This window comes from Tenebrio molitor, chromosome 9 (assembly GCF_963966145.1).
Source record: "Tenebrio molitor chromosome 9, icTenMoli1.1, whole genome shotgun sequence".
NCBI classification, from domain to species: Eukaryota; Metazoa; Arthropoda; class Insecta; order Coleoptera; family Tenebrionidae; genus Tenebrio; species Tenebrio molitor.
Genome location: NC_091054.1, coordinates 11,035,250 through 11,048,754, shown reverse-complemented (window position 1 = coordinate 11,048,754; position 13,505 = coordinate 11,035,250). Strand labels below are relative to the sequence as shown.

The 13,505-nt window shown below is 36.3% G+C and overlaps 1 protein-coding gene across 5 annotated transcripts; it reads right to left on the bottom strand.

The window, feature by feature from the left end:
- Nucleotides 1–496: 496 nt before the first annotated feature.
- LOC138138367 (protein EFR3 homolog cmp44E-like) lies at nt 497–2,869 on the bottom strand. 5 transcript variants are annotated; one of them, XM_069058276.1, is made up of 8 exons: nt 2,614–2,869; nt 2,387–2,566; nt 2,189–2,342; nt 1,933–2,141; nt 1,633–1,886; nt 1,196–1,587; nt 716–1,148; nt 497–665 (listed from the first exon to the last, which is right to left on the bottom strand). In XM_069058276.1, the coding sequence occupies exons 1-7, from the start codon at nt 2,762–2,764 to the stop codon at nt 731–733; spliced, it is 1,758 nt and encodes a 585-aa protein (XP_068914377.1). In that variant the 5' UTR covers nt 2,765–2,869; the 3' UTR covers nt 497–665; nt 716–730. The 5 variants fall into 5 exon arrangements, with proteins under 5 accessions (XP_068914377.1, XP_068914376.1, XP_068914378.1 ...); XM_069058275.1 differs by having other exon boundaries at nt 497–1,148; XM_069058277.1 differs by having other exon boundaries at nt 497–1,148; nt 1,196–1,584.
- Between the last annotated feature and the right edge of the window lie 10,636 nt (nt 2,870–13,505).

Sequence of the window (13,505 nt, the reverse complement as noted above, 5' to 3'; positions counted from 1 at the left end):
TTTTACCGTTTGCCTATATCGAATAAAAGCCGATATAAGGCTTGGATTCTAAATATTGGACGAAGAAAATTATCCGAAAACGTTCGACTTTGCGAAGTTAGTATTTTCATACAAAAGCATTCATATCTTTAAATTTCGTACATACATAGTTTAATACATTTCGCCTATTTTTAGAAACATTTTACACCTGATCAGTTTGAAGGGACATCTGACAAAAAGGTGCTGAGATGGAATGCGAGGTCTGTGGAATGCGATTCTAACATATGTATTTTTTTAATATGTGAATCTATCTTTTTCAATCATGGTTCCGTTTTGCAACAAAAAGACATTAAAATGCTCCGTGAAAATCAAAGGCAAATTTTAAAAATAGCTTCAATAGCGACATCTGTTGACGGACCCATCGCTACTGGTGCTGTCAGTGTCACTAAATGTCACCCGTGTCTTTATATGTATCTACTGGCTTTGTCAAAAATGATCGAAGAAAAAAAAGCGACAGTGGTGGATCTACTCTTTGGTGATGTCTCATGTAAATCTACAATAATTGTTTCTTGAATGTAGACACTGATGCGATGTTGTCAAATTTCTCTAAGTTTTATCTTCAATTGTCTTCATCCTTGGTAATTCGTACCGTGATTTTAAAAATTCTGTATCCTTCAAGCTGCATCCTTGAACCGCCAACATGTTAACACTCCCAATCTGGTAATCGGATGTTTACCTTTTTTTATTGAGCTTAAGTGTGAACCACGACGATATCTTTGTGTCTGTTCTTGAAGCACCTCCACAGACCGTACCGCGTCTCCCAGTCCTCGAAGAACAAATCCGGTTTGTTCCACAACATGTGGTGTTGAGCGTACTTGTACTTGACCCTCAGTGGAGGGTTGAGATGTGGGGCGAAGTTGGCCCTTCTCTCGATGATGGTGTCGACGTAATCGTAGAAAACGTCGGCTTTGTGGATGTAACAGACCAACGACAGTATCGACACTACTGTGGCGTGGAGGCGGTGAGCGTGAGTCATTTGGATGTTCCTGCTGGTGAGAGCCGCCTCCTGTATCGCCATCGCCATGCAGACTCCAGCCGCTGCGGTGTACCCGCACGGTATCTCCACCAAAAACAGGACGATCGAAATGTAGATGTTTTCCAAGTGGATCCTGAAAAGTGACCGTCACGACAAATTTGACAGAGTTCGACGGCGTACTTGTGGACTCCGTGTTTGATCACGGACTCGACGAAAGTCTTGTGGAGGAGCTCTCGGTAGCGCTGGAAGAGCAACTTGTCCATTGAGTTGTAGTTATTCAAGACTATGTTGTAGTGAGAGTTCCTGAAGAATATGCGCGGCGAGTCGAACTTCAACTTGTTGTTGCAGCGGTCGATCAAGTTGTGTAAGATCCGGTTGCCGAGGAGGCTGTAGAGGAGGTTCTTGGACGCGATCAGTTTGAGAATCGCAGGAATGACTTGCTCCGGTAGAGGATGTTTCACTGCTCTTACGCTGTACAAAGTCGTCACGTGCTCCAGAAGACTGCCAAAATTGAGCAGATTCTCGTCTGATATCTTCTCCGAAGTGGTCACCTCCAACATCCATCTGATCTGCTGAACGGCGTTTTACAAGCGTGACACTGCGTGTCAGTTAATTACCATGAACATGAGTTGCTTTTCGGGCAGGTAGTTGCTCATGGTCCTCAGACAGGTCTCGAGACCCTTCTCCAGAGATTCGTAGTTGTACTCGTGGTTGTCCTCCGGGGTCAAGCTGCGGTAGTACATTTCCAGGAACCTGTCCAAGAGCCTGTCGTTCATCAGCGTCCACTGATTCGACTCTTCGATGTCGAAGAGGACTTGGAGGATCTGACGCGAAGTCAGCGAGTTCGTCAGCGTCGAGTTCTCGATCAGAGCTAGTGTGACTCGCAACAACTCTACAAGACAATATGTGCTACTCACAGATTATCTCGATCACGGAGTTGGTCCTGTTCGTCTCGTCGGAGTGCATCAGGAGTCTTTGCAGGAGGTTGGAGCAGAAGTACTCCACGTCCCAGATGTTCGCCTCTTCGAAGAAAGTCATGACGGCGTTGAATACGACCGTGTTGTAGATCGGGATGAGAAAGATCAGCAGATTGTCGTAGGTGTTGATCGATTTGCGAGCTTGCCGTCTGAAATTGGAAAATGCGATTGCGTCCAGCGTCACTGCGAGTCTTGCCTTCTGAGCCACTGCAGCAAACCGCTCTCCGACGTCAGTCTCAGCAGGAAGTGGTGAACGCAGCTGAGACACGCCCACACCATGTGAACCGCCAGTTCCGAACTGATCTTGTTGATGGGACTCATGTTCACGAGCGTGTCCAAAATTTGAAGCCCTGCAACACCCACTTGTCGCTTTGACACTTTCTCAACTCTTTACCTTTGAGCCGGTTCAAATGCACCCGGTACGAGTCTTGCATGTGCGTCAGACAGCATTCGATCAGTTCGGTCCTGAGCGCATCTATCTGTGTCATTTTCAGGCGCCTCTTCGACTTGAACGCCTTCTTGGAGTCGGTGGACTTTTTGCTTCTTGCAGATTTGTTGTCATGGCGGCTGTATACTACGCATGCGAATTAAACGGTGTTTTGTGTTTTCGTCAACATTTACCGCTTCCCATGGTGGCTGAACTGGCCTTGGCGAAGACGCTCTGGATCTGGGCTTCAACGGTCGACGATTTAATGCTGGCGAGGTATGGTTTTCCCGATATCATGGAGTATTGAGACGATTGGATGGATGATGTTGGTGGTGGGTCATTCATCGTGATGCTCTCCCTAACTGAGATGAACCAAAGAAAATTTTCAGCTGATATCAATCATTTTGCCAAATATGTCAATTTGAAACGTCAACTGTCGACCAACAAGGAGTTCTCCGCCTACCCTAATATTATACAACAACGATCGCGGTCACTTGATAACTAAGAAAAAATACAAAAATTATCAAAATCCTGTCAATCACATCATTTTTATCCCAAAAGAGAATTAATTCAGCTGTAAACTTTACACCACCACACTGTTCGATTATAGCTATTAACATACTAGGGATGTTATGACTTATTAAAAAGAAATCCAAAAACTCGTTTTAAAATAGCTTGAGTTGATATTGTGAATAGAAATAGTTATTTGTACGGTCGGTGGACAAATAAAACTGGGACACTTAAAATTTAATCTATGTAAATCAGACCATTGAATTGTCAATATATTTGTCAGTGTCTATATAATATATCATACCGAAGTTAACCTATTTGTGATAAAGCCGTAATTAAACGATGTAAATTTTGACTTATGTGATTGTCATTTTTGTCCCAGTTTTATTTGTCCATCGACTGTACAACTCGTTATGAAAGTCATACTTCTTTTCACGAATTTGCAGATTGATTAACGAGGGCTACGCCCGAGTTAATCGAGCAAATGAGTGAAAAAAAGAGACTTTCATAACGTGTTGTACACACTATTTTTTTCCATATCGAAATAATTTGAGAAATTTGGTATAAAAGGATTTATGAAAAATTACCAAAAAAAAAAAAATAGGTATGCTTTGACAATCATCTCCAAGGATATCGAATTGTGGATGGAATAAAATGATGCAAAAAAGTACTACCTTCACTACGATTTTTCGTGTAAAAAAGTGCTACTTTCACTACGATTTTGCGTCTAAAAAAGTGCCACTTTCATTACGATATGCAAAAAAAAATTTTTTTGTTCGGCACTGTCAGAATTTGAGAATTTTCTTCTGTGTGAACGGATTTTGATAAATGTCACAACTTGTCAAAACGAAGCGTCAAGCTAATTTTAAAGATTTTAAGCGATTTGGAGCCTTTAAGGGGCTCGTCGAGCAAAAAAACGTATTCAACTCGTTCTTGTGTAAATTGAGCTTTTTTGGCACTCGTGGGCCATTAAAACTGGCCCACTCATGCTAAAAAAGCCTAATTTACACGCGAACTCGTTAAATAAACTACTATTAATTTTTTCACACCGACAATGAAAAATCATTTGATAGGTATGCTATAACGCCTGACACAATCCTGATAACACGTGCCAACCGAAAACGATGACAACACAAAATCCCTACTTTTAGCCGGACCAATGCCTCCTGCTCCTGTAAAATGGCCACGCAAGCGCAAGTGAATTTTGTATTATTGAGGCTCTAGTTAGTGTTTTTCAAATCTGTAATATGATAAATTGATGTCATTTTATGCAAAAGATCACGAAATAACTAGTGTGTGTGTAACTGTAAAAAAATAACGAGTGTCATGATCGAGGATGAGGATGAACAAAAATGTTTGTGAATAATTTCAGTGGAACAACGAGTTTGTATAAAAAATAGCGGTTTGATATACCTAGAACGATTTTATTAAAATTAGTTTCATTGCACAGCTGCGTATCTAAGTAATAATGAGAAATATATTGAACAAAACGGAAAATTACCAAAAAATTAATAATAAATGTTTTAACGTGGTCGAAAGCCGTAGATTCAAGCCGTTATCTATCCAAAAGATCTTCATTTTATGGAACTCCTGTAATGTCTTGTATTTTGCAGAATGTTGGTGTCAAAGCCGACTAAGCTAAAATTAAAGAACATTGGAATAATCTGACAGTTCGATTAGTTTGTAGTTTAGGCGTTGGCGCTGCTTACACTCAAACTTGACAGAATTGTCTAAGTTAGCTTATACAGGGTTATTCACGAGAGGGGTATTTCTGAATTTCTTTTTGCCGCAACCCATTATACACATTGCAACAATATCTTGATTTAAAATTTTGAAAATAATTATAACTGAATCCACGACGGCTCTTAGTCCTGTCTCTTTGACATTAAAGAAAAAAATCTTTGTCAATTTGAAAAATTTGTTTTTACAATAATGACGAAAAGACTCCTTATTTATGGAGAGTCTGGAAAGAATTCTGTCGCCGCTGCAGATGTTTACAAGCCGATGGCAGACCCTTCGAACACCTTTTACATTAACTTAATTTGTTAATTTATTTGTTGATTTTTGATTAAATACAGGTTATCTGACATTTCTCACAAATCTATCCAACTTACTTTGATTTCTAATTTAAAAGAAATAACACATTTGATTTAGTAGTTACTGCCATTAGTATTGTTGGTTGCGGCAAAATAAAAATTCAGAAGTACCCCTCTCGTGAATAACCCTGTAGTATCGTGTGTTCCACAAAAAACTCACTCGCAGCAAGCCATGACAAAAGTGAAGTATGTCTTAGTACCAGATGTGAAATGAACTACTAAAGTAAATTTATAGGTTATCTGTCACTCACAATATGATGAAAATTTGTAAGTAACAAATGAACTACTTCCAGTGATCCTAAAATCTATCTCTATAGTCATGGCTTACTGCGAGTGAGTTTTTATTGGAACACACGATATAATTCAGAATAAGTGGCATCGCGGTAGGTGTTGATTCTCTAAAGCGAGCTTTATGTTATGTCAAAAAATTTTGTAAACGTGAAACCGTCATTACTTTATTCTGAATTCTGAGGTTATGCGTTACATAATTTTGACATGGTTTTCGCCCACAGCAGAGATACCCCCAGAAAAATAATACACTTTTCATAAATGAAAGAAGGAAATTCAAAATATTATAACAAGAAAATAAACACTAAACGATCCCATTGATAATATCAAGGCCAAACTAAAAGCGAAGGTTACCAACAGCATTGAAACTAGGGTATTATTAGCAAGGGTCTTGCTGCCAACGTAAATTTGAATTTCCAACGCCTACCGCGATGCCACTTATTCTGAATTATAATACCGGGTGATCAAGAAGGACTGTTTAAGTTGGTAGTACAATTAAGAAAATTTTTTAATTCGGTTATTTATAACACTGCAACTGGATATGTTTTGTTGGTTTATTTGACAAATATCTGATATAGGTATATCATTAATAACGACAAGCCACCAACAACCGGAAGTTACTCCTGTTATACGATTTAAAATACGATCCAGTGTTACCAACTTAAACAGTCCTTCTTGATCACCCCGTATATGTAGATAATTATGATTAGGTATACATCTTCCTATAGTTTATTTTTTCCTGGTGCGTGCGCGCGCATTTACAAAATCCTGCAACGAAATACGACTTTCCTATTGGTTACTTTATTTTTCTACTTACACTAGAGAAATGTGCAATATTGCAGTGTCCGTGTCCTGTACTGTCAAGTCAATCAGGTCCAAGCTGCCGTTTTTGTTTCATCGTGTCTTAGTTTTCCTTTCATGTTTTGTGTGTGTTTTGTGTTGTGTCCGTTTATTTATTAAAAAAACATTTCTTAGAGGTTAAGAAGTTTTTATATGTCATGTTAAATCATAAACATGAGTTTTAATGTGCAACCACAAATACTGATCCCCCTAGATAATATGCAACCAAAAATACTAACAATTCCTGCATCCTGCTAAAAATCCTAGCTATGTGATTCTACCTTTCGGAGATGCGCACGCACGCGCCTACCAGGAAAAAATAGACTTTAGTGTCAGACCGTTCATACTTTTCTTATTCTCATTGTAGCGACGGACAATTTTTTTTCATAAAATTGATTTTTTACTCGTTCTAAAAAAACCTTAGTCATATTAGAATAACTTGTCACCGACATGACGTCTAAAATTTTAAGCCTACCAGACATTTGTACAACGTGACTTTGAAGGTTGTACAGATATTTTAACCTGATGTGGTACATGTTAAAAGAAGGCAAAATAACCCCCAACATGCCTTATACAAATGTTAATGGTTTACAAGAAAATCAAAGAAACCACTTTGTTTGGTAAACGCTGAAAATCTTCAAATTTGGCGGGCAGTTTTGACGAACGACCAACGTAAAATGTCAAGTTTTTCTGTCGCTTGAGGTTATGTTTGGTTTTTATCGTTACAGTTTTTTGAGTTTCATCGTGAATTTTGGATAAAATTTGTGCGTTTGTCTCGTCGGGACGCAAGTCAAAATATCGTAGAGAGCCGCTTGGATCTTCTTGTTCGCGGTGTAGATGTTGTGGAATTGGAACGAAAAAGGTAAGATCAGGTAAGATTGTGTTGGCGCACTGACTCAGTTCTGTCCCTGCGTACGTATAATCTGTTTCAAAATCAAAAATCCACCACCTGTTGAATTATGTTGGCAGAAAAAAAGAAATCCCTAGAAAAAGTTTAATTTTTTTGGGTTGGCTCAACCTCCCGCCAAAATTTGACATTGAACTGTTGAAACGAAACACAAAATAATTATTATGTACAAAAAGGTTTTAGAAACCAGTACCATATGATACTTTTTGAGTGAAATAATAAAATGAGAATAAAAAACACTATGAACTACGACCAAAACGACTGTTCCAACAGTTTTCTTTCATAACCCCACTTTTTTTGACATTTGACTAAAAACAAAAGTCGGCGACGTTGTCGGTTGTATTTTCGAGGTAGAATGCACTGTTGGTGGATTTTTGATTTTGAAACAGATTATATGATCGGAATCTTCAACTTCTAATAGGTACTGCACATGGCACATTTTCTCGACTTTCCGTCTTCAACTGAGTCTTATCTTGACACTGCTAAGTCGTTCACAGCGACGCACAGTGGGCCGAAATCCCGAAAACCTGGTGACAGGTCTCCAAAAAAAAATTCCCATTTAGGAACTTTTTACTTATGGAATATATGTAATGGCCCCCCTAGAATCTTTCAGAGCTTTTGACCAATGCAAATATTTGGGGTTTCTATTATTATATTCCATTTGGAAAGTGAGCGTCGAGCACCCTGCATTTCGTGTCCTAGCCGCGCAAAAATATTACGTTTTAAAAACGGCGTACAATTGTTAATTATTGCTATTTGAACTTCGTGTTAAATAATGGATCCTTCTCCTAAATTTAAGTAGAATAATGTTATGTAACAAAAAAAAACCTTTAACCCGAACTGATTTTGTTATTACCAATTCACTGTCCAGTAACTAAACGCGAGCGCGCGTCAGATAATTGTGATAAATGTGATGCAAAGTCAAAAGTCCCACGGAGTCCCACGGTCAAACTAATTTCTTAATGTTAATTACACGTTTACCTTTTAATATACAAAAATGCAGCTGCCTTTACCTGCCTTTTTGCCTTCTAGCCACAATTTTGCACGCTCGTGTAACAAACGAATATTCAAGTGCGTTTAAGAGGCCATGTATATAAATGCTTTTTCGCATGTATATACATCGTATGTGTATATAAAATGCATTTTTGAATAAATACTGATAACAGGGAACCGGTGTTACATAAACAATGAATAATAAATTTTTTATTTTGCTAATTTTTTATATAAATTCATTATATCTACCGTTTATTTTTAAAACTTTATAATATTTTGTATAACTTGTATGATATTACATAAACTATGGGAGATGATGTTTATTTGGAAAGAAGATAATTTTTTTTTTCTTTTCAAAAATAGTTTGAATCAATGAAGCGGAAAAAGTTTTTGAAAATGAAATGAGCAGGAGATAAAGGAAACCTTTTTTAATGTAAACTAACCATTTAATGTACGATTTTACTGACTTTTAGTAGTTATAAATTTAATATAGATAACGAGAAGCTTGTAAAATACAATTTAAGATTTGAATAAAATGAATATGTCAATGGAATACCAGTATATTCTATAGAGCACATTCCTATAAATCTCCATAAACTGAATTTGCTTAACTTTAAAAAATGTCATTTTGTTTTTAAAAGGTTAATGTTCCCTTCGTATTAATATTAAACGACATTGAAAACTCCCACATACTGAGCTTGGTGGGGTTTTGTTAACTTTTGGACAAAAATGTACGCCATTTTGGATCCGCTATTATGTTTCTTGACAAGTAGATGCTTATTTCGTGTTCAGCGTCATTGAAAACCCCCAAATACCGGATTTGGTGGCGTTTTGTTAACTTTTAAATACTTAATAAGGTCCGCCATTTTGGATCAGCCATTTTGTTTTTCGAAACGTTAATATTCAAATCGTATTGAGCGACCTCGAAAACCTTCATATCCTGATTTTGATAAAATTCTGTTCATTTAAAAAAAAAATGTCGCCATTTTGGTTTCGCTATTTTGTTTTTTTGCAAAATAAATTGCAGATTCATAACCAGCAACCTTGAAAACCTCTATGTACAAGATTTCATCAAAAACCGGCTATTCACAGCGCGAATAACCAGCGAACAACCTTCGTGACCAGGTTTTTGGGATTTCGGCCCACTGTGCGACGCTACAACTTTTTGATTCGTCAGTGGTGCACAAAATTGGCACGGTAGGTTCTGGGCAAAACGTTCTACCCATGGATTTATTAGTAGTAGTACTGGATACGGTGTACAGCCATCATAGTTGAACAAGACGTACCATCTATTTCTGTCGCTCTCAACGCATTATCTGGGTATTAGCACTATCCTTTAGCGAGTGCCCCGACTCTGATTGGTTTAAATTCTCAATCTATCAATTATTTATTACTCTCCTGTCATTCGTGTCATCTTTTTTCTAATCTGTTTCTCTGAAGTTTGCATAGTTCGAGAGTATTTGAACCGTTAACTCTATCAAGTATTATTGTTTTAGAACTTGAACATATTAAGAATGACTAAATTCGTCTAAAGCCAGGTACCTGTTTTTCACTCTAATGCGAAACACTGACACTGCTATTGGTAAAGATTTCACAAAAGGAAATCCAGGTTTGGACTACAAAGGTGAAGAGAGTTGTCTGCTTTCAACAACAATACTTTTGTGAACCACTTAACTTTAATTTGTGCGTAAATTCACTCACAAGTATCCATGAAACTTACAAAAAAACACCAAAATAACAGATTTTTATATTTATTCATTATTAAATAATGCAACTTTGTTAAGTTTACTTCTTATCTTGTTTTTGTTTAGAGCTTTCGCAGTTTTCTTACATTCGTAGTCTATTTCCCTTTGCTCGTCAACATGTTGGATCATATTTACATGTCGTTTTGCTTTTTAAAATTTTGCATGGTTTTTTACATTCATCCTAATCAGAATTCCGAAAATGTTTTGAACAAATAACCGCATCGTTTGCAACTTTGATTGTCTCTTCCACACTGATATCCATTTGTTTCTTCAGAAGGTTTCTTTTGGAAAACTGAAATCATTTTTTTCTACTAGAGTTTGGAAAACTTCAACATTGTAATACTAATTTGAGTTAGGAAAAGTGAAAAATTTCCTACTATGGGCGGAAATAATATTTCAACACTAAAAGTTCAATTTTGGTCGTCTCCTGGGATACGTAACGTAAAAACTGGTATTTAATTGAGACAAAAGCTTAAACGCCTTCACAATTTTTCATTAATAAATTGTTTCTCTATGGTAACGAAAGCAGAACAATTTTGATTTCGCTTTTTAATTTAGAAATAATTAATAGTATATTAAAAATATCCAAATTTTATGTATTTTCCAAACTCCAGTAGAAAAAATCATGTGTGCAATTCGTAGGAAAAGTGTTTTTTCCGTACTCGACGCGTTTTTAATCTCGACTTCGTCTCGATTAAAAATCCCGCATCTCGTAAGGAAAAAAATCACTTTTCCTAACTTATTGCACAAATAGCTATTACACCCAGGTCTTCGGTGTTTGTAAAGAATCGTCTATTTTAGGTACATACCAGTGAAAAGATAAGTCTTGTCTTGAAGAACTATAAGGAGTAGAACAAATTCTGCAGGTTTTCATTATTGCAATTATTCTAGTTTACGAATGCAGGCAGTTTTATGACAGTTCAGACCACAGGTTCAGACTTTTGAATTAATTTCAAACTTCAAAATTGACATTTGCGAAACATCAAAACGACATACGTATTGTAATAACAGAGAGAAACATATTTTAATACAGGTTAGAATGAAATGGGGGAAGGTACCGAAGTCTGTGATATGTTTTTTCAAAGTCGACATACGTTTATAGGGTATTGCCGTATCCAGTACTAATAAATCCATGGTTCTACCACTCTGCGAATAAGTCTGAAATTTGGATGTTTCGGGAGTTTTGACTTGTACCTTCTTTAATCTTTGTTTAGAGTTGTTTTGTGTTGTTTTGATTTTTGTTGGTTGTTTGATTTGTTTCGACCAGTCGTCCGGCTTCCTTTTTCTCAAATTTGTTGATTTTCGAATTTTCGAAGGGGACCGAATTTGGATTTTCTGTACCGATTTTGCAATTTCTACGTCTTTTGCCTGCAAGTCAGAGTTCTCGCAGATTTCGTTGTTGCGTACAGACTCCGAAAACATTGTACTATATTCAGTTATTGTGATTACGTTGCATTTCCGTGCTCTACTGGATAAAAAATCAAATTAGAAAAGAAATTACAGAAGATGTTTCACTATTAAGCAGTGTTCTAACAACATTTGGTATTTAGAAGTTTTAGGAACGTAGTACAGATAAGCTCACACAATAAAGAGGCAACGGACTACAGTTTTTTTTTTCTCATAAGAAAATAAAGAACACCCATACATACCATAAAAAATATTAACTAAAATTCTTCACTCGTAATAATTTTACTAAACATGTAAACATTCACCGAATCTCTTCAAAAACATGGACATAACTCCAACAGATAATTAATCGTTGCATTCGAAAGCTACGTTTTTGTGAATGATAAAGATACTTTTTTCAGTGGTGTACGAAGCGAGATAGAAAATCGATTGTTAACGATTTGAATTGCCCTGAAGAAATGTTTCAAAACGGAAAAATTAATTTAAAACAGAGTCAATTCCAGAGTTTTGAATCCCTAACCCTATGTCTTTTGCGATTGATATCGTGCGTTCATTCAAATTTATCCTCAAAGTTGGCGTTGGAGAGTCGATTGAGAACGCACCACTCGTGTGAAAGCGTAAATTTAAGCAATTGATCTGTGATCCTTTATCCGTATAGTACGTTCACAATCGAGTCTTTAACACCTACTTTGAGGATAAATTTAAATGAACGCACGATATGTCTAGATCTAATCTGTGTTTATTGAAGCGTGGAGTTCAAGTAACGACATAGAGGTACGGTTTCGGATTCATGGATAACTTGATTACAAATTAATTTGATCGCTCTTTACAATATGATCAACAAAAAGAAAAGAGATGAGGGGCTATGGAAAACAAAACTTCACGAAAGATGCGACGTAGCTTCAATCATACACAGCGGTGATGAAGAGAGATTTTGTCGAAACTGCAACAAACAATGTTCAGAGATTTTATTTTCCACAGCCGCCCCTTATCTTTTTTTTGTTGATCATATTGTACAAACACTTTGAACGGACAAATTGTTGTAATTGAAAGGGACCAATAATAATTGTCAATGTGAATGTATGGGAGAAACATAATAAAATTAAAATCTGCACCAAATTTTGTGCAGAATTGAAGGCGAGTCGAGAAGAGTTTGAAAGGCGTTAGATAGAGGTTCGTTTCAACGGATTTATTGGACAAGTTGGTGACCCAAAACATTCTTTAAACTTCGTGGCAAATAGTTAACAAAAAATGAAAATAACAGAACTAAACTGTTCCTATGCAATTAAAAGTTGTTTATTATCTATCGGTGGCATTGGACACACTTTTAGTTGTACTTGGGTTGCGTTATTTATTTCTAAAACGGAACAGTGAACTCTGTAAAATTGCTCAGAATTTCCTTTAAAAACATTTTCAAAGAGAATCAATTCAGCAGCGCAAACTTGAACTTTAACGGTAAGTTAAATTTTGATCAAGTTGAAGTTGAAATTATAGTCTGATAACGAGCGTTCAAAAAACATTTTTGCATATCGTAATGAAAGTACATAGCACTTTTTTAAACGAAAAATCGTACTTTTTTGCATCATTTTATTCCATCTCCTTGGAGATGATTGTCAAAGCATACCTACTTTTTTTTTATTTTTCATAAATCCTTTTAGGACAAATTTCTCAACTTATACAACTTATACACGCTATCTTTTGCATACAAAAGATAGCGTGTACAACACGTTATGAAAGTCTTTTTTTTCACTCATTTGCTCGATTAACTCGGGCTATGCCCTCGTTAATCAAACTGGAAATTAATTTAAAAAAAGTGACTTATAACTAGTTGTACAAATAACTATTAAATTAAATCATTATATAACAAATAACGCTGTAAGTTCACGGAAACAAAAACAAACATCGGACCACTCGGCCATAATTTTTTTTAACGCTCTCTTTTTATTTGTTTATCAAGTTGTGTTACGTTGTATTCTTTCTTATGCAATATTTTTTCTTATGTGTTTGTACACAACATGACTCCATGTTTGTTTTATCTGTTTTTTTCATGCAAATTAGGGCTTTATCAGTTAATTACTTCATAACAACGTATTTACGTTAATTTTAATGAACGCTTATCTGTTTCCTGTCATCAATATTCAAAATTATTTGTTTATTTCTTTATTTTGTCTATGAATTTGATTGGGTTGAATTAACCACCCCCCAACAACTGCAAACGATTTGTTTTATTATCATTCATTACAGATTTCCCGTTCACTTTGCAGATGCCTAATCCCCAAATTGGAAGTTGTTATCTAACC

Bases quoted from the DNA above. Each gene is read 5' to 3' on its own strand.
- LOC138138367 (XM_069058275.1), bottom strand. From the start codon at position 2,764: ATGAATGACCCACCACCAACATCATCCATCCAATCGTCTCAATACTCC. The intron at 1,887-1,932 runs GTGAGTAGCACA...GAGTCACACTAG, and splicing joins CTCCGTGATCGAGATAATCT to CTCTGATCGAGAACTCGACG. The intron at 1,588-1,632 runs GTAATTAACTGA...AACGCCGTTCAG, and splicing joins AAAAGCAACTCATGTTCATG to CAGATCAGATGGATGTTGGA.